This window comes from Xenopus laevis, chromosome 7L (assembly GCF_017654675.1).
Source record: "Xenopus laevis strain J_2021 chromosome 7L, Xenopus_laevis_v10.1, whole genome shotgun sequence".
NCBI classification, from domain to species: domain Eukaryota; kingdom Metazoa; phylum Chordata; class Amphibia; order Anura; family Pipidae; genus Xenopus; species Xenopus laevis.
The window spans coordinates 134,789,927-134,809,373 of NC_054383.1; the positions used below are offsets into that span (position 1 = coordinate 134,789,927).

Here is a 19,447-nt window from a genome sequence, read left to right on the forward strand (position 1 = left end):
ATTGGTGTGGAGGCAGCCATCTCAGTACATTGTGCCTGATTATGAGCTTTGAGAAGGAGCTTACACTTCAGGATGGACCTGCTTTGAGACAACTATCGTTTCTCCCCTTCTCATTGTACCTCAATACAACCCAAGTTGAGAGAACACACCACCTCTTCATTAAATGATTTCCAGCATAGAAGGGACCCATGAAACAAGTTTAGTAAGTAAAGGATTCCCAACTAGTGTATCATAATGGTGGGGGTTATTTATCAAAGGTCAAATTTAGAATTTATGTGAATTTTTCTACTCTAATAAATTTGAATGTACTCACAACGCGAATGGGAGGTTATTTATGAAAAACTAAAAAGTATATTATTTGATCTACCAGTCCTGACATGAAAATTATGTCAGGAAGGCAATTTAAATATTCAAATGGTTCAATGGACCATTGCCATTGACTTGTAAACTAAAGCAACTTTCAGGTGGTGAATATTCAAATTAGAAGTGTATCTATGTTCGAGGTGATACATCTCACAATCTAATTTAGATTCGAGTTGGTGCTTGTAAATTCGAATTTGTGAGTTTTGATGCAAAAAAAGTTAGAAAATCCAAATTTACCATTTACATTTACCATTTGAATCTTAATAAATCTGCCTGTGTATCTAATATTTTAACTGTCTTTGACATTTTTTAAAACTCATTTACAGTATTTAAATATCCTCATTTTCAAAAACTGTCTGTACATTTATTTTTAGTTGGCAACAATGAAAAGTGACAAAAGCAGCCTCTTTACATTTTAAAATCTTTAAACCAAGATGACCTTTAAAATCATATCCCAGGTTACTCAAAAGGTATTTATGAAAACTATATACAGTATTTTGTAAGTTATCCATACTCACTCCCTGTATACTTTGCAGGTCCTGATGGCAAATCCAGTTCCACTATCCATTCATCTAAACATAACAAGATAAATAAGTTACCTCAGATTGAATAGACTGAAAATTACTCTGAGAAGGTACAGTGTCTGTGGAGTTATAGTTTTGTTTTCTGTGAATCACAGTAGGAGTATTAGAGAAAGAAATAGTAGTTAGAGCCAGAGTGTTGCAAGTGTTTCGGAAATGTACATAACAAATTGCAATTTTCCATCTAATGAACTGTTTGTCTGTCTGATCCTGCTCACACTTTTTATACTCGTTCACAGATAACAATATTTACTTTCATCCTTCTTACCAAGTCAAACACAGGTTGAGTTACAAATCTTTATACTTATTCTTGAATGCCTGTAAGATATTCCTTGTGCCAGTGGCCCCTAGATTGTTGGATAAGATGGCCTTTATTGCTGAGTGTCATGTATTTTAAGTGTATTGTATTTGTTACTTACCAGTAGTGCCTGGGAGTTGTGTTATTGGTGCTGGACAACAAAAGGACAAAAAAAAATTCAGATAATCAGTTCAGTTTAGATGTGTCTTCTTTTTTTTGTAATGAAATGCAGACAGTTGCTCATAGTATACAAAACTCCTCTCATGTTGTAACATGACAAAAGAAAATTTAGGGACAGATTTATCAAAATGTGAGACTAGAGCTCACACACTTTCTATTTATTCCTACGGGATTTTTAGAAGTGTATTTATCAATGGGTGGATGTTAGTGTATACCATTTGAAAAACGTGCTTTTAAAAATTCCACAGAATGAATAGAAAGTGGGTTTTTTTTGTAGAGCTCTAATCTTACATCTGCCCCTGACAAATATAGAACTATGGTTCTATAGTACAGTCTTCTGTACAGTTTCCTTTCTCTACTAAAATTATGCTGAAATGTAAAAAATTGGAAATATTTTATTGCAAAGAGCAAAACGCTGTTTCCTATTGTTTTTTGCTGTTTTTTTCATTTTCTAATTCTGTGCTTATTTATAAACCATTCTTTCTCTCAAATACAAGACAAAACAAGAAAAGTCAAGGTAGGTGATCTATTTTGTTTGTGTTTAAAATCTTGAAATAATTATTTTGCTACCAAAAAAAAAAAAGTTTTCATTGCATCAGAGAAAATCAGTTAAAACTATTATTCCCTTTTTTTGTAACTTATATTTAATTTATTGTTGCAATAAAGTACATGTATAACAGCATATGTATCTTTGCCTTGTTTGTACAGTATTGTCATTTCCTTTTAGCAGTAGTATACAATGTTTTTAAATAGTTTTCCATTATGCCACACACACACACATTATGCCCATCAGGGATAGATAATAATTAGATTAAGTAATTCCAAGAATATTTATTCAGCTTTTAGTCAGCAAGCTGGTTTAAAAAAAGAAGAAAATAATAGATCAAATCTAGCCCATTGGCTTTCCAATAGTTTTTCAAATTTTGCTTGGGTACGTGCATATATTTTCTGATGTAATTATCAGCCATTAAAAAGAAAAAAATAATAATTAAATAATAATAATTATAATTTATCATTTGCAAACATACTTCCTTCATATACTGTTTGATCTGTTGGTGGTCCTTGACCTTGCATAATTATCCAATGTCCTAAAATTCAATTAAAGAATAAAAAAATCATTATTAATAATGTATTAACTTTAAAGTGTCACTTTTTTTTCAAATTGTCTTACTTTACTTAGTAACTTTGAATTTCTTACACATTGTCCTCGTTTTTAAACATTTGCTTTCATACAGTATCTTAAATAATTAAAAGGGTGTACTAAAACCGGTTGTTACACAAATATAGAAATTTATTAACTATTAAAAATTCAGAATCACTTAAAAAACAAATAAAAAAATGGCCAACCAGAGCTCAGAATTAATTCAGTACAAATTTGTATATAATTGATAATTCAATAATTAGCAATTCATAGTAATGAAATTCATTTCCTTATAAATTTTCCATTAAAAATTCCTGTTTGGTCATTCCCCTGATCTCCAAATCACCATGAAAGTTTTAGGGGGTTATTTATCAAAGTCCGAATTTATCTCCTTTGCAGGGAAAAATAAAGGTCTCAAAGCTTCCAAATCTTCATTGGCAAGATGAATTAAGGATACTATTCACATGGCATATATAAAAGTAGACCTTATTCCCCCTCTGGGGATCAAAGCGCATTTGACAAGGAAATTGTCTACTTCAGGGGCTGAGGCAGCTGATGTTTTCATGGATCATATATGTAGAATGGATACATGGAGTAATCCAAACACCTTTATTCAGCTCTATAGAGTGGACGTTCTAGCCTCTCAGGAAGCTTCCTTTGGTACTAAGGTGCTCCAGGAGGCAGTGTGACTGGATACCCCCCCATATTACTCGCTAAGTCATGGGACGTAAGGGAATGAGTAAATTTATACTTTCTGTAATTTACTTTTCCCTTAGTCCCTTCGGCAGCAATACTCCCTCCCTATTAAAATTTGAAGCATGTATTGTGTGGTTACTTTTTAAAAAAACACTAGTGTGCATAGCAAGTTACTCCTACTTATAGGTGGGGTTACAGGCTGTTAACTTTTTAACTCTTTATCCACTTGTCCTACATGGCAGGAAGGCCAAAATAGATCTCATGGTGCTGCCGAAGGGACTAAGGGAAAAGTAAATTATGGTAAGTATAAGTAAATATTTTTGGCTACAAACTCTGATCAAATCCGCTCTGTTTTTTTACGCTTATTTATTATTACATTTTCCCAAAAATTAGCTTTGCAGGAAAAAAATCAGATTTTCACAAATTTTTCTGACTTTTTCATCCGATTTCTAAGATTTTCATGATTTTTTCGTAATTTTCACACGAAAACTCCGAAAACTTTTGGGTATTTCCCGAAACCCAGCGCACATCAAAAAATCATTAGGACTTCTCCCATTGACTTATATGCAACCTCGACAGGTCTGAGATGCCAGATTTTCAGATTCTGACTTTTCCATCCTCGAGGTTTAATCAATTCTGAAAAATGTGTGATTTTTTTAAAAGTCAGATTTTATAAAAAAAATCAAGAATTTTTCGTGAGTTTAATAAATAACCCACTTAGTTTTGCCATAAATCTTAAAAATGTGTGTATAAAACCCAAATTTTTAGTGAAAAAAATCATGAATTTTTTGGAATTCATTAAACCCAGAGGATGGAAAAGTCTGAATCAGAAAATCTGACATCTCAGACCTGTCAAGGATTCATATAAGTCAATGGGAGAAGTCCCAATAATTTTTTGATGTGCGCTGGGTTTTGTGCAATACCATGAAGTTTTCAGAGCAAAAAGCATAAGAAATAGAAGTTTTGGAGTGCAAAATTTGTAAAAATAGTGAAAATCGGGTGGAAATTCCAAAGTATTCATAAAATATTTTCCATGATTTTTTTGGATTTTTTTCTGCAATTTTTTTTAAGAAAAAATTGATGAATTTGCATTTTGATAAATAACCACCTAAGTATGAGAGTGGTAGTTCTCCAACAGAAATCTGTATGCACAATCAATTGGGTTAAATGATGTTGTAATTATAGCGTAGTCTCATGAGCTGTCCCAAGAAATTTCTAACTCGGTAAATTCGAGTGATTGATCCTGATCTTATGATGCAGTTTCCAGGCTATTTGTGTACATAAATTGTGGAAGAAGTCTGGGGTAAAGGGTTAATCGGGGCATCACCCAACCTCTATTTGCTGCACGTATCCCTGCAAATTAGAACAATCTCACCAGATCCTGAGTTCCGGTATTCACTTTAATGGACTGATGCGCCTCTCCTCTGTATAGACTCGCTTCTCACAAGTCTAGTAATTATGATAAGTAAGTCTATAAAGAGGAGAGGCTTTTTGGAATGAAACCCAGGTCCTTGGTAAATTAATTCTTTTTAGATTGCTTGCACAGAAATGCATGACTTATTTTACTATTTTTGTGTTATTTTTGTTCTCATCTGTCAATGTTCTTTTGTTTTCTTTTTGTAATCAGTTTTTCCAGAAAAACATTACCGTCAGTGAAAGTAGATATCAGTTTAGGTAATTTAATAACAGACTCTTTAATATCAAAACAAGCCTTTTAAAATTACCTGTCATGCCAGTCATTGGAAAACCAGGTGCTACAAAAATAACACAGTTATTTAAAAGAATTGCTTATAGTAATTTGAAAACACTCCCACCCATTTATATAAATATCTACTGTTTTTGTATTAAGCTATTTCCTACATGGAACTTTTACAAAAATACATTTAGAGGCAGATTTATTAAAGGTGGAGTTGTTTTTCCATGAAAAATTTGAGTTTTGAGGGTATTTTTGAGTTCAAAATTTTTTTTGACTTTTAAAAAAAAAATTTAGTTTTTTTAAAAAAAAAACTTGAATTTTTAGACATTTACCCGACCCTGGAAATAGCTTAAAACTGAAAATACACCATCTTAAGCCTGTCAAGATCATGTAGATGTCAATGGCAGAGATCCTTTGAACCATTTGAAGATGTTAATAGCCTTCATGATTTTCGAGTATTTTTCAGTTGGTTTCACTCGAAAACTCGATCAATTCAAGTGATTTGAGGGGATGTTTTTGACGAAAACTCAATTAATTTGAGTTTTCAGGTTGTCAACCCTGAACTCGCTGATTCGAGTTTTTTCCATTTGAGTTTTTGTTAAATTAGAAACCATTCAAGTTGTGAGTTCATTTAAAGTCTAAAAAAGCTCACATCACTCTCTAAAATTCAACCTTTAATAAATAACCCCCTTACATTTTTAAAAATACATTTAGGGGGTTATTTTCCAAAGGTCAAGTGTTTTGTCTAGAAGTTTTTTTTACCTCAAATGAACACAAATGAACTCAGAACTAGAATGAACTTGAAACTCAAATGGTATCTTGTTTAAGAAAAAACGAGTTTGAGTCCCACAACCCAAAAACTTGAATTTATCAAGTTTTTGGCAAAAAAAAAATCTTGATTAGATGGAATCAATTGAATTTTTGGCAAAACCCCTTCAAAATAAAACGTAAACATCAAACAGGCTATTAACATCCACAAAGGGTTTAAGGGAGTCGAAACTGAAAAATTGGGATCTAAACTGGTACTTTGAACTATAAAACATATAATTAAGATAGGTGTTTATTGAGCTTGCCAGTAAATACTGGTGATTGTGTAAAATTTCGGTATTATAAGTATACAGTAACCCTTGTTTTAATCATCTTGGACCTCTAGCATAGCTGCATGTTTGATGAATTGAAAAAAAAACATTAAATAACATACTGTTACATGATTCTAATACTACTTGATATATGGGAACCCCCTGACCCTTAGTCCTAGATGGAGCAGTTCTACTGGCTTACCTGGTTCTGCTGGCTGCATGATATGTTCTAATAAGAAAAAAAAATATCAGACTGAAAACTTAATAAATGATTTAGATAGCCCTTGGTCCCTGACACTAAACCAATCACATTGGATACTTAGGAGCTAATTTATCAAAATTATTTTGTCGTGAGAGAAAAGGGTATGCAGGGAAAAAACGCTGACAAAGTGTGTGCAACTCTTTTTTCTTGAATGCTAGCTTATTTAAGAAATAAAATTGTTAGAGAATATTCCCCTATACAACCTTGCCACCTTTGAGGTTTCAGAAAATACTTTTTTTGCATCTATGTTTTTCTCCACATTTTTCTCAAATAGAGGAAACAGGCCAATTTGATTATTGATAAATCAGCTCCTTAATCTTGGAACATCTATACAGAATTATACAGATTTTTTTACTGCATTGTTTTACTTTATAACAACATTGCTTATTGATGCAAATATACTAGTATGGTACAATATTCTAGTAACAAAACTCTCTACATTTTGAATGGTTCAGGTATAGGGCACTATTTCTGTCTTTAAAGAATCTGTTATTATGTAAGTGTGTGTGTGTTTTTTTGTAGTGAGCTCTAAACTCACACTTTCATAAATCTGCATGTGTATAACCCCTTATAGCTGCACCCACATTTATGTACATTTCAAGTACACCTGTCAATATTGGAAACATCTAGCTTATAAAATATGGATTTTTTTATTTGGTTATTTATACTTGCCAGTTTTTAATTGGACTGGATGATGTGCTTCTATTGTCCATTTTCCTAAGTACCAGATTGACATAATAGTATTAATATCTATTATCAATACATATTTAAAGAGGGTCAACATATTCCACAGCACTGTACATTAGAAACATATAACAACCTAAAAGGAGAAAGAAGAGTTAGGAAAAGTGAGAGTGGTGGTATTGAGGCTCACTGTTAGCAGGTGGCAATGACATATAGGGGGTTATTTTTCAAAGTCCAAATTTATCTCAATATTTTTTGAAAAAAACTCTGACCAAATCAGGTTTTTTCGGTTAATTTATTAATACACTTTCCTGAAAATTTTGTTTGCATGGGAAAAATTGAAAAAATCTGGAAAAATACAAATTTTACGAATTTTTTGGAATTTCCACAGAAAAATCTGATTTTTTAGATTTTTGCCCGATTATTGCACGAAACCCAGCACAGATCAAAAAATCTTTGGGACTTCTCCCATTGACTTATATGCAACCTCGGCAGGTCTGAGATGCTGGATTTTCTGATTCAGTTTTCCATCCTCGTGGTATAATAAATTCCAATTTCCACTAAAAATTCAAATTTTATACAAAAAAACCCACAAATTTTTGGGATTTTTAGCATGTGGAGATTAGTAAATAACCTCCAAAGTTTTAAATAAAGACATGCTGGGCTAGAAGGGAAAATATGAATTAAAAGATAATTTAAAGGCAGAGATTAGGAGGTAAATCTCTAGTGAAGTCTTGCATGTATCTGAAGAGTTAATGAGGGAGGAATTGAGGAGTAGATTGTTAAAAGAGTGTAACAAGTGGTTTGGTGAGTACTAGGAGAGACATATAAGGTGGAGCAGAGTTGAAAACTACTTTGAATGTCAGGGTTTAATAGTTTACATTTTCTGAAGGGTAATGGAAACCAGTGTACAGAATGGCAGAATAGCAAATGTGAAAGGCCAGTGGGTAATACATCTTTGTAAAAGAAACTGTGATGAGTCAGAGTCATGGAAAGTAACTACTGTACAATGCTATATATACAATTATTTTTATAGTATGGATTTCTTTGTTTCTTCAGTTGATTTATACCTTTTTTTCCAGGCACTGGTGCAATGGGCTCTACAGACAAATACAGAAAGTGAAAATTAATTTTATCAGAAATCATTAAAGGGGATCTGCCACCCAGATTTACAATTGTGTATCCTAAAAATCCTTTCCAAATTAAACATTAGACTTGAATTCTTTTTTTTTTTAAATAAAAGCACCTATACCATAAACCTGTAAATCATATATTACAAACCTCTCCGCTATGCCTTAGTCATGGAGTCAGGGCAGGCAACTACTTTCACTTGTCATTCTGCACTTCCCAAATGTCACTACACACTATGGTGCATATTTATCAAGGTTCGAATTTCGAATTAAGTCAAAGGTTTTTTTGGGTCGAATAGATCCATTTTTGATTGGTGATGGGCGAATTTGGGGTGATGAAATTCGCGAAACGGTGGAAAATTTTCGAAACGACGCAGGCAAAATATTAAATGGACGCCTGCAAATTTTCACTGCAGTTTTGCAAATCGTGGGAATTCGCTGTGAATTCACAGCTGGCAAATAAATCCGCCCATCACTATTTTCGATCAAATAGGTCCATATTCAGCCGAATTTGAATCGTTCTAATCAAATGAATAGCGCATTCGATCAAATTCGATTCAAAGTTTTTCCAAAAAAAACTTTGAATTTTCAAAGTCCCCCAATTGACTCCAAATAGGTTCTAGGTGGTCCCCCATAGGCCAAAACAGCAACAGTTCCAACACAAAAATTCAGATAGCATTATGTCAGGAAGGCAATTGACATATTCAAATGGTTCAATGGACATCTGCCATTGACTTGTATATTGACTCTGCAACTTTAGGTGGTGAATATTTGAAATAGAATTGTTTCCATGGTGATAAATCTCAAATTCAAATATATATTCCAGTTGGTACATTTAAATTTAAATTTGTATGTTTTGACACAAAAAATTACCATTTGAATCTTAATAAAGCTGCCCCTTTGCCATTGTCTTAGCCATTTTTTAAACCTCATTTACAGTATTTAAATATCCTAATTTTCAAAGTGTCTGTAAATTTATTTATAGTTGACAACAATGAAAAGTGACAAAATCAGCCTCTGTACATTTTAAAACCATTAACCCAAGATGACCTTTAAAATGATATCCCACGTTACTCAAAAGGTATTAAAGAAAATTATGTATTTTGTGAGTTATCCATACTCACTCCCTGTATACTTTGCAGGTCCTGATGGCAAATCCAGTTCCACTATCCATTCATCTAAACATAACAAGATGAATAAGTTACCTTACATGGAATAGACTGAACATTACTCTGAGAAGGTACAGTGTCTGTAAAGTTATAGTTTTGTTTTTAGCTGTGAATCACAGTAGGAAGTATTAGAGAAAGGAAAAATAGTTAGAGCCCAAGTGTTGCAAGAGTTTTGGAAATGTACATAACAAATTGCCATTTTCAATCTAATGAACTGTCTGTCTGTCTGATCCTGTTCACACTTTTTATACTCCTTCACAGATAACAATATTTACTTTCATCCTTCTTACCAAGTCAAACATAGGTTGAGTTATAAATCTTTATATTTATTCTTGAATGCCTGTTATATATTCCCTATGCCAGGGGCCCCTAGATTGTTGGATAAGATGGCCTTTATTGCTGAGTGTCATGTATTTTAAGTGTATTGTAGTTGTTACTTACCAGTAGTGCCAGGGAGTTGTGCTATTGGTGCTGGACAAGAAAAGGACAAAAAGATTATGAAAATCATCTTTTCAGATGAGTCTTCTTTTTTTGTAATGAAATGCAGACAGCTACTAGTAGTATACAAAACTTCTCTCAAAAGAAAATTTAGGGACAAATTTATCAAAATGTGAGTCTAGAGGTCACCAAAGAAAAACTCACTCACTTTCTATTTATTCCTATGGGATTTTTTAGAAGTGTGTTTATCAATGGGTGAATGTTAGGGGCAGATTTAACAAAGATTGAGGTTAATTTTCGAATGAAAAAAATTAATATTGTTTTTTATTTTATTGTTTTCATTTTCTAATTCAGTGCTTATTTATAAACCATTCTTTTTCTCAAATACAAGACAAAACAAGAAAAGTCAATTTAGGTGATCTATTTTATTTTTGTTTAAGGGTCAGGGCAAGGTAGATTCAGGCTAAAATGCCAATCACCAGCGGGATGGCACTTGAAGTTGCCTTACAAGGCATTGGCTTTCCAATAGTTTTGCAAATTTTGCTTTGGTACATACATATATTTTCTGATGCAATTATCAGTCTTTTAAAAATTAAAATATAATGAGTAGTTATAATTGGTAAACATACTTCCTTCATATACTGTTTGCTCTGTTGGTGGTCCTTGACCTTGCATAATTATCCAGTGTCCTAAAATTCAATTAAAGAATAAAAAATCAGTATTAATAATGCATTAACTTCAAAGTGTCACATTTTTTAAAGTTGTCTTACTTTACTTATTGTAACTTTGAATTTCTTACACATTGTCCTTGTTTTGCTATTTTAAACATTTGCTCTCATACAGTATCTTAAATAATTAAAAAGGTGTACTAAAACTGGTTGTTGCACAAATATAGAGAATTTATTAACTATTAAAAATTCAGAATCACTTATTAGTCAAATAAAAACTGCTCGGCCAGAGCTCAGAATTAATTCAGTACAAATACATAAATAATTGATAATTCAATCACTTACAATTCATAGTAATGAAATTCATTCCCTTGTAAAGCTTCCATAAAAGTTCCTGCTTGGTCACCCCCCAGATCTCCAAATCACCATGAAACTCTTAGTGGCAGATTTATCAAGGGTCGAATTTTGAGTTTCTTAAAACTCCCATCAACTCCCATAAACTCCAAAAAAACAACTAATCAAAATGTATTTATAAAAATTCTATTTTTCAAAAGTACACCAAACGACACCAAATTGATTGTAGGAGGTCCCCCTTAGGCTAAAACATCAATTTGGCAGGGTATAGATGGTGAATAGTCAAATTCAAATTCTTCAAAAGACAGTACATGACAAATTTCAAAATTTGGATTTCAAATTTTTTTTAAAATTTTAATTGAATTTGGACTATTCCCTAGTTGAATTACACTAAAATAAACTCTAAATTCGAATTTTCAATTCGACCCTTGATAAATCTGCCCCTTAGTGTAAGAGTAGTAGTTCTCCAACAGGAATCCGTATCCACAATCAAATGGATTAAATGATGTTGTAGTTATAGCATCTCAAGAGCTGTCTCAATAATTTTCTAACTTGGTTAATGCGAGTGATTGATCCTGATTTAATGGCGCAGTCTCAAGGCTATTTGTGTACAGAAATTGTGGAAGAAGTAAAGTCTGGGTTAAAGGATTTATCGGGACATCCCCCACCCTCTATTTACTGCACGTATCCCCCACAAATTAGAGCAATCTCACCAGATACTGTGTTCCTGTCTTCACTTTAATAGCGTGATGCAGCTCTCCTCTGTATAGACTCACTTATCACAAGTGTAGTACATGTGATACGCGAGTCTATACAGAGTAGAGGCTTTCTGGCATGAAACCCAGGTCCTTAGTAAATTCATGAGGGGTTTCTTTGAAGAATGCTTGCACAGAAATGCATGACTAATTTTACTGTTTTTATGTTAATTTTGTTCTCATCTTTCAATTTTCTTTTGATTTTATTGAAAACCGATTAATGATATTCTGTTCTTCCAGAAAAAATATACTGTCAGTAAAACTAGTTTAGATGATTTAATAACAGACTCTTTAATATCAAAACAAGCATTTAAAATTACCTGTCATGCCAGGCATTGGAAAATCAGGTGCTACAAAAATAACACAGTTATTTAAAAACAATTGCTTATATTAAAATATAAATAGCTTAAATCCAAAAATACACCATCTAAAACTTGTCAAGGTCATGTAGATGGCAATGGCAGAGGTCCCTTGAACCACTTGAAGATGTTAATAGTCTTCATGATATGAGTATTTTTCAGATGGTTTCACTCGAAAACTCGATCAATTCAAATGATTTGAGGGGGTTTTTTTTGCCAAAAACTCAATTAATTTTAGTTTTCAGATTGTTAACCCTGAACTTGCTGATTCAAGTTTTTTCCATTTGAGTTTTTTGTTAAATTAAAACCCATTAAATTTGTAAGTTCATTTGAGGTCTAAAAAAAGCTCACATAGCTCTAAAATTTGACCTTTGATAAATAAACCCCTTATATTTTTTTAAATATATTTAGGGGGTTATTTACCGAAGGTCAAATGAACTCAGATGAACTTGAAACTCAAATGGTATCTTATTTAAGAAAAACTCGATTCAAGTCGCGCAACCCAAAAACTCGAAATAATCATGCTTTATGAAAAAAATCTCAAATCGTTTTGGAAAAACCCTCCAAAATAAACCTTAAACATCAAACAGGCTGTTAACATCCTCAAAGGATTCAAGGGACTCGTAAATGCAAAATTGGGATCTAAACTGTTACCTTGAACTATAAAATATATAATTTCTGATGGTGTTTATTGAATTTGCCAGTAAATACTGGTGCTTATAAGTATAAAACTTCTGTATTATAAGTATACAGTAAACCATTTTTAATCATCTTGGACCTCTAGCAAAGCTGCATGTTTGATAAATTGAAAAATCCCCATAAAATAACATACTGTTACATGATTCCAATATTACCTGATGGGAACCCCCTGACCCCCTGACCCTTAGTACTAGATGGAGCAGTTCTACTAGCTTACCTGGTTCTGCTGGCTGCATGATATGTTCTAATAAGAAAAAAAAATAGACTGAAAACTGAATAAATGATTTCGATAGCCCATAGTCCCTGACACTATAAACCAATCACGTTGGATACGTAGGAGCTAATTTAGCAAAATAATTTTTTCGTGGTGAAAAAAGGGAATGCAGGGGGAAAACGCTGTCAACATGTATGCAACTTTTTTTCTTGAATTCTAGCTTATTTAAGAAATAAAATTTGCTTGTGCTTGTGTGCCAATGGAAATCACATTGTTCCATTGTTTCTTTTTTTTTTTTTTTAATGAGGCTGAAAATCTTGAATGTTTTCATTAACTGAGAAAATAAATAAATAACATTTTTAGGGAATATTACCCTTGGCTTCTATACAACCTTGCCAACTTTGAGGTTTCAGAAAATACTTTTTTTGCATCTATGTTTCTTCGTCACATTTTTCTCAAATAGAGGAAACAAGCCAATTTGATTATTGATAAATCAGCTCCTTAGTATTGGAAGATTCATACAACCGAATTTCTTGCTGCATTGTTTTACTTTATAACAACATCAATGCAGATTATATCAGGCATGTGAACCAACACTAGGTGCTGGGCTCTGCTTAGTGTCAATTATGCTCCCCAAACATGGACAGACACAGAAATCATACACAAAAGTATTTAACTGCACCCCACAAATATATTAGTATGGTACAATATTCTATTAATAAAATTCTGTACATTTTAAATGGTTCAGGTATAGAGCCTCTCTCTGCCTATAAAGAATCTGTTATTATCTAAGTGTGTGAGTTTTTTTTGTAGTGGGTTTTAAACACTTTCATAAATCTGCCCCATGTTTTGTTTGTTATTTAGTTATTTATACTTGCCAGTTTTTAATTGCACTGGATGATGTGCTTCTATTGTCCATTTTCCTAAGTACCAGACAGACATTATTTTATTAATATATTTTATCAATACATATTCATATATGAGGGTCAACATATTCAATAGTTCTGTACAACAGAAACATGTAACAAGGCTCCTGCTTAATAGAGATTACAAAAGGAGAAAGAAGAGTCAGCAAAGTGAAGATGTGGTCCTGAGTCTCACTGTTAGCAGGTGGCAATGGCACATAGTGTTAAATAAAGACATGCTGAACTAGAAGGGAAAACATAAATTAAAAGACTATTTAAAGGCAGAGATTAGGAGGTAAAACTCTAGTGAAGTCCTGAAAGTATGTGAAGAGTCAATGAGGGAGGAGTTGAGGATTAGAATGTTAAAAGAGTGTAACAAGTGGTTTGGTGAGGACTAGGAGAGACATGTAGGGTGGAGCAGTGTTGGAAACTACTTTGAATGTCAGGGTTTAATAGTTTTAATTTTCTGAAGGCTAATGGAAACCAGTGTACAGAATCACAAATCTGAAAGACCAGTGGGTAATACATTTTTATAAAAAAAACTGTGATGAGTCATGGAAAGTATGTAAAATGTTATATATAAAATTATTTTTTGTAGTACGGGTTTCTTTAGTTGATTTATACCTTTTTTTCCAGGCACTGGAGCAATGGGCTCTACAGAAAAATACAGAAAGTGAAAATTTATTTTATCAGAAATCATTAAAGGGGATCTGTCACCCAGACATACGAAAAGTCATTTTCAAATTAAACATTGGGCTTGTATTCCTTTTTTTTTTAAAATAAAGCACCCATACCATAAAGCTGTAAATCATATATTAAGTAACCCTCCTCTATGCCTTAGTCATGGAGGCGGGGCAGGCAATTACTTGTCATTATGCACTTCCGAAATGTCACTACACACTAACATACCCCATCTGTCCTCAGTATCTATAACTGTGTAGCCTGTGCATGGACATGGCATCAGATCCTCCATTCTGGCACATACACAAGATGTTGGGAAGATACAAAGTTTGCCTTAAAAGGATGCTGCCATGATTTTTATGGTTTACTTTTTCTAAATTACACTATTTACATTGCAAATAATTCACTCTTCCATTTAAAATTGTATTCTTGAGCCAACAGATGTATTTTTTAGCTGTAATATTGGTGTGGAGGCAGCCGACTCATTACATTGTGCCTGATTATGAGCTTTGAGAAGGAGCTAGCACTTTAGGATGGAACTGCTTTGAGACAACTATTGTTTCTCCCCTTCTCATACCTCTATACGACCCAATTTGAGAGAACACTCCACATTTGAGGAGAAGGAGTTTTCAGCATAGAAGGGACTCATGAAACAAGTTTAGTAAGTGAAAGATTCCAAACTAGTGTATCATGATGGTGGGGGTTATTTATCAAAAGGTAAATTTTTTGTGAATTTTTTTTTTTACTGTAATAAATTTGAAATGGTGGAAAATTTGCGAAATGGCGCCGGCAAAAAATAAAATGGACGCAGGCGAATTTTCACAGCTGTTTATTCGCCAGTTGCGAATCACGGGAATTCGCTGTGAATTCGCGACTGGCAAATAAATTCGCCCATCACTATTTTCGATCAAATAGGTCCATATTCTGCCGAATTCGATCCAATTCGATTCAAAGTTTTTCCCAAAAAAAACTTTCATTTTTCAAAGTCCACCAATTGACTGCAAATAGGTTCTAGGTGGTCCCCCATAGGCTAAAACAGCAACAGTTCCAACACAAAAATTCAGATACAATTATGTCAGGAAGGCAATTGACATATTCAAATGGTTCAACGGACATCTGCCATTGACTTGTATATTGACTCTGCAAATTTAGGTGGTGAATATTTGAAATAGAATTGTTTCCATGGTGATAAATCTCAAATTCCAATATATATTCCAGTTGGTACTTTTAAATTTAAATTTGTATGTTTTGACACAAAAATTTATCATTTGAATCTTAATAAAACTGCCACTTTGCCATTGTCTTAGCCATTTTTTAAACCTCATTTACAGTATTTAAATATCCTAATTTTCAAAAAGTGTCTGTAAATTTATTTATAGTTGACAACAATGAAAAGTGACAAAATCAGCCTCTGTACATTTTAAAACCTTTAACCCAAGATGACCTTTAAAATGATATCCCAGGTTACTCAAAAGGTATTAAAGAAAATTATGTATTTTGTAAGTTATCCATACTCACTCCCTGTAAACTTTGCAGGTCCTGATGGCAAATCCAGTTCCACTATCCATTCATCTAAACATAACAGGATAAATAAGTTACCTTACATGGAATAGACTGAAAATGACTCTGAGAAGGTACAGTGTCTGTAAAGTTATAGTTTTGTTTTCAGCTGTGAATCACGGTAGGGAGTGTTAGAGAAAGGAAAAATAGTTAGAGCCCAAGTGTTGCAAGAGTTTTGGAAATGTATATAACAAATTGCCATTTTCAATCTAATGAACTGTCTGTCTGTCTGATCCTGCTCACACTTTTTATACTCCTTCACAGATAACAATATTTACTTTCATCCTTCTTACCAAGTCAAACATAGGTTGAGTTATAAATCTTTATATTTATTCTGGAATGCCTGTTATATATTCCCTATGCCAGGGGCCCCTAGATTGTTGGATAAGATGGCCTTTATTGCTGAGTGTCATGTATTTTAAGTGTATTTTAGTTGTTACTTACCAGTAGTGCCAGGGAGTTGTGCTATTGGTGCTGGACAAGAAAAGGACAAAAAGTTTATGAAAATCAGTTCTTTTCAGATGAGTCTTCTTTTTTTGTAATGAAATGCAGACAGCTACTAGTAGTATACAAAACTTCTCTCAAAAGAAAATTTAGGGACAGATTTATCAAAATGTGAGTCTAGAAGTCACCACAGAAAAAACTCACTCACTTTCTATTTATTCCTATGGTATTTTTAGAAGTGTATTTATCAATGGGTGAATGTTAGGGGCAGATTTAACAAAGGTTGAAGTGAATTTTCGAATGAAAAAAATTCCTATTGTTTTTTATTTTATTGTTTTTATTTTCTAATTCTGTGCTTATTTATAAACCATTCTTTTTCTCAAATACAAGACAAAACAATAAAAGTCAATTTAGGTGATCTATTTTATTTTTGTTTAAGGGTCAGGGCACACAGGCAGATTCAGCGAGATTAGTTGCATGGGGGCGACTAATCTCCCCAAACGGCCTCCCATGCCTTCCTGACGGCTAAAATGCCAATCGCCAGCGGGATGGCACTTGAAGTTGCCTTACTAGGCATTGGCTTTCCAATAGTTTTGCAAATTTTGCTTTGGTACATACATATATTTTCTGATGCAATTATCAGTCTTTTAAAAATTAAAATATAATGAGTAATTATAATTGGTAAACATACTTCCTTCATATACGGTTTGCTCTGTTGGTGGTCCTTGACCTTGCATAATTATCCAGTGTCCTAAAATTCAATTAAAGAATAAAAAATTCAGTATTTATAATGCATTAACTTCAAAGTGTCACATTTTTTAAAGTTGTCTTACTTTACTTATTGTAACTTTGAATTTTTTACACATTGTCCTTGTTTTGCAAATTCAGAATCACTTATTAGTCAAATAAAAACTGCCCGGCCAGAGCTCAGAATTAATTCAGTACAAATACATAAATAATTGATAATTCAATCACTTACAATTCATAGTAATGAAATTCATTCCCTTGTAAAGCTTCCCAAAAATCACCAGATTCTGTGTTCCGGTCTTCACTTTAATAGAGTGATGCAGCTCTCCTCTGTATAGACTCGCTGTAGTGTAGTACTTGTGATACGCGAGTCTATACAGAGTAGAGGCTTTCTGGCATGAAACCCAGGTCCTTAGTAAATTCATGAGGGGTTTCTTTTAAGAATGCTTGCACAGAAATGCATGACTAATTTTACTGTCTTTCTGTTATTTTTGTTTTCATCTTTCAATGTTCTTTTGTTTTTATTGAAAACCGGTTAATGATATTCTGTTCTTCCAGAAAAAATATTACTTAAAAACTATTAAAACTAGTTTAGGTGATTTAATAACAGACTCTTTAATATCAAAACAAGCTTTTAAAATTACCTGTCATGCCAGGCATTGGAAAACCAGGTGCTACAAAAATAACACAGTTATTTAAAAGAATTGCTTATATTAATATATAAATAGCTTAAATCCAAAAATACACCATCTAAAACTTGTCAAGGTCATGTAGATGGCAATGGCAGAGGTCCCTTGAACCATTTGAAGATGTTAATAGCCTTCATGATATGAGTATTTTTCAGACGGTTTCACCCGAAAACTCGATCAATTCAAATGATTTGAAGGGGGTTTTAACTCAATTAATTTAAGTTTTCAGATTGTTAACCCTGAACTTGCTGATTCGAGTTTTTTCCATTTGTTAAATTAGAACCCATTAAATTTGTAAGTTCATTTGAGGTCTAAAAAAGTTCTAAAAATTTGACCTTTGATAAATAACCCCCTTATATTTTTTAAAATACATTTAGGGGGTTATTTACCGAAGGCCAAATGAACTCAGAGGAATTTGAAACTCAAATGGTATCTTATATAAGAAAAAACTCGAGTTCGAGTCCCGCAACCCAAAATCCGAAATAATCAAGTTTTTAACAAAAAAAATCTCAAATCATTTGGGAAAACCCCTCCAAAATAAACCTTAAACATCAAACAGGCTGTTAACATCCTCAAAGTGTTCAAGGGACTCGTAAATGCAAAATTGGGATCTAAACTGTTCCCTTGAACTATAAACTATATAATTTCTAATAGTGTTTATTGAGTTTGCCAGTAAATACTGGTGCTTATAAGTATAAAACCTCTGTATTATAAGTATACAGTAACCCATTTTTTAATCATCTTGGACCTCTAGCAAAGCTGCATGTTTGATAAATTAAAAAATCCCCATAAAATAACATACTGTTAAATGATTCCCATGCTAACTGATATATTGGAACCCCCTGACCCTTAGTACTAGATGGAGCAGTTCTACTGGCTTACCTGGTTCTGCTGGCTGCATGATATGTTCTAATAAGAAAAAAAAAATGATTTAGAAAGCCCATGGTCCCTGACACTATAAACCAATCATGTTGGATACTTAGGAGCTAATTTTACAAAATCATTTTTTCGTGGGGAAAACGCTGACAAAATGTATGCAACTTTTTTTCTTGAATGCTAACTTATTTCAGAAATAAAATTTGCTTGTGCTTGTTTTTTCGAAAAAAAGTTGTGTGCCAATGGAAATCACATTGTTCCATTGATTTTTAATGAGGCTGAAATTCTTGAATGTTTTCATTAACTAAAAATAAATAAATAAAATTTTTAGGGAATATTACCCTTGACTTCTATACAACCTTGCCAACTTTGGGGTTTCAGAAAATACTTTTTTTGCATCTATGTTTCTTCTTCACATTTTTCTCAAATAGAGGAAACAAGCCAATTTGATTATTGATAAATCAGCTCCTTAGTATTGAAAGATTCATACAACAGAATTTCTTGCTGCATTGTTTTACTTTATAACAACAGTCAGAAACTGCTTCTGTTATTGATCTATTTCCACCAGCCCTACCCCTTTCAGTGATGTCAGGAATGGGAGGGTTGGGTGCAAGTATATAAATCATTGATCATCGGGTCAAGTCCGGTTGCGTTAGAGTCAGTGCCCTATTACTAGTGTTTGTCTTAATAATCTGATATACAATATGGTTAGTTTATAATACAATAATATGCATGAAATAACCCTGAATGCTAGAGTCAATACTGGAAACATTTAGCCT

The 19,447-nt window shown here is 32.9% G+C and overlaps 1 protein-coding gene across 13 annotated transcripts in view; it reads right to left on the reverse strand.

Moving 5' to 3' along the window:
* The window catches only part of LOC108696888, a 369,929-nt gene that overhangs the window by 323,237 nt on the left and 27,245 nt on the right, over window positions 1-19,447 (reverse strand). For 10 of the 13 annotated variants that reach the window (XM_041569826.1, XM_041569825.1, XM_041569824.1 and 7 more), the window contains exons 21-39: window positions 18,675-18,701; window positions 17,748-17,777; window positions 17,048-17,107; window positions 16,357-16,386; window positions 15,871-15,924; window positions 14,296-14,325; window positions 13,645-13,689; window positions 12,770-12,796; window positions 11,815-11,844; window positions 10,347-10,406; window positions 9,721-9,750; window positions 9,235-9,288; window positions 8,051-8,080; window positions 6,969-7,013; window positions 6,237-6,263; window positions 4,984-5,013; window positions 2,451-2,510; window positions 1,364-1,393; window positions 882-935 (exon numbers count right to left, since the gene is read on the reverse strand). The exons of 1 other annotated variant lie outside the window; for it this stretch is intronic. In XM_041569826.1, coding sequence (XP_041425760.1) covers window positions 882-935; window positions 1,364-1,393; window positions 2,451-2,510; window positions 4,984-5,013; window positions 6,237-6,263; window positions 6,969-7,013; window positions 8,051-8,080; window positions 9,235-9,288; window positions 9,721-9,750; window positions 10,347-10,406; window positions 11,815-11,844; window positions 12,770-12,796; window positions 13,645-13,689; window positions 14,296-14,325; window positions 15,871-15,924; window positions 16,357-16,386; window positions 17,048-17,107; window positions 17,748-17,777; window positions 18,675-18,701 — 753 coding nt within the window. The remainder of the gene's footprint in view (window positions 1-881; window positions 936-1,363; window positions 1,394-2,450; window positions 2,511-4,983; window positions 5,014-6,236; window positions 6,264-6,968; window positions 7,014-8,050; window positions 8,081-9,234; window positions 9,289-9,720; window positions 9,751-10,346; window positions 10,407-11,814; window positions 11,845-12,769; window positions 12,797-13,644; window positions 13,690-14,295; window positions 14,326-15,870; window positions 15,925-16,356; window positions 16,387-17,047; window positions 17,108-17,747; window positions 17,778-18,674; window positions 18,702-19,447) is intronic. 2 more of the 13 variants (XM_041569829.1, XM_041569827.1) reach the window with 2 other exon arrangements.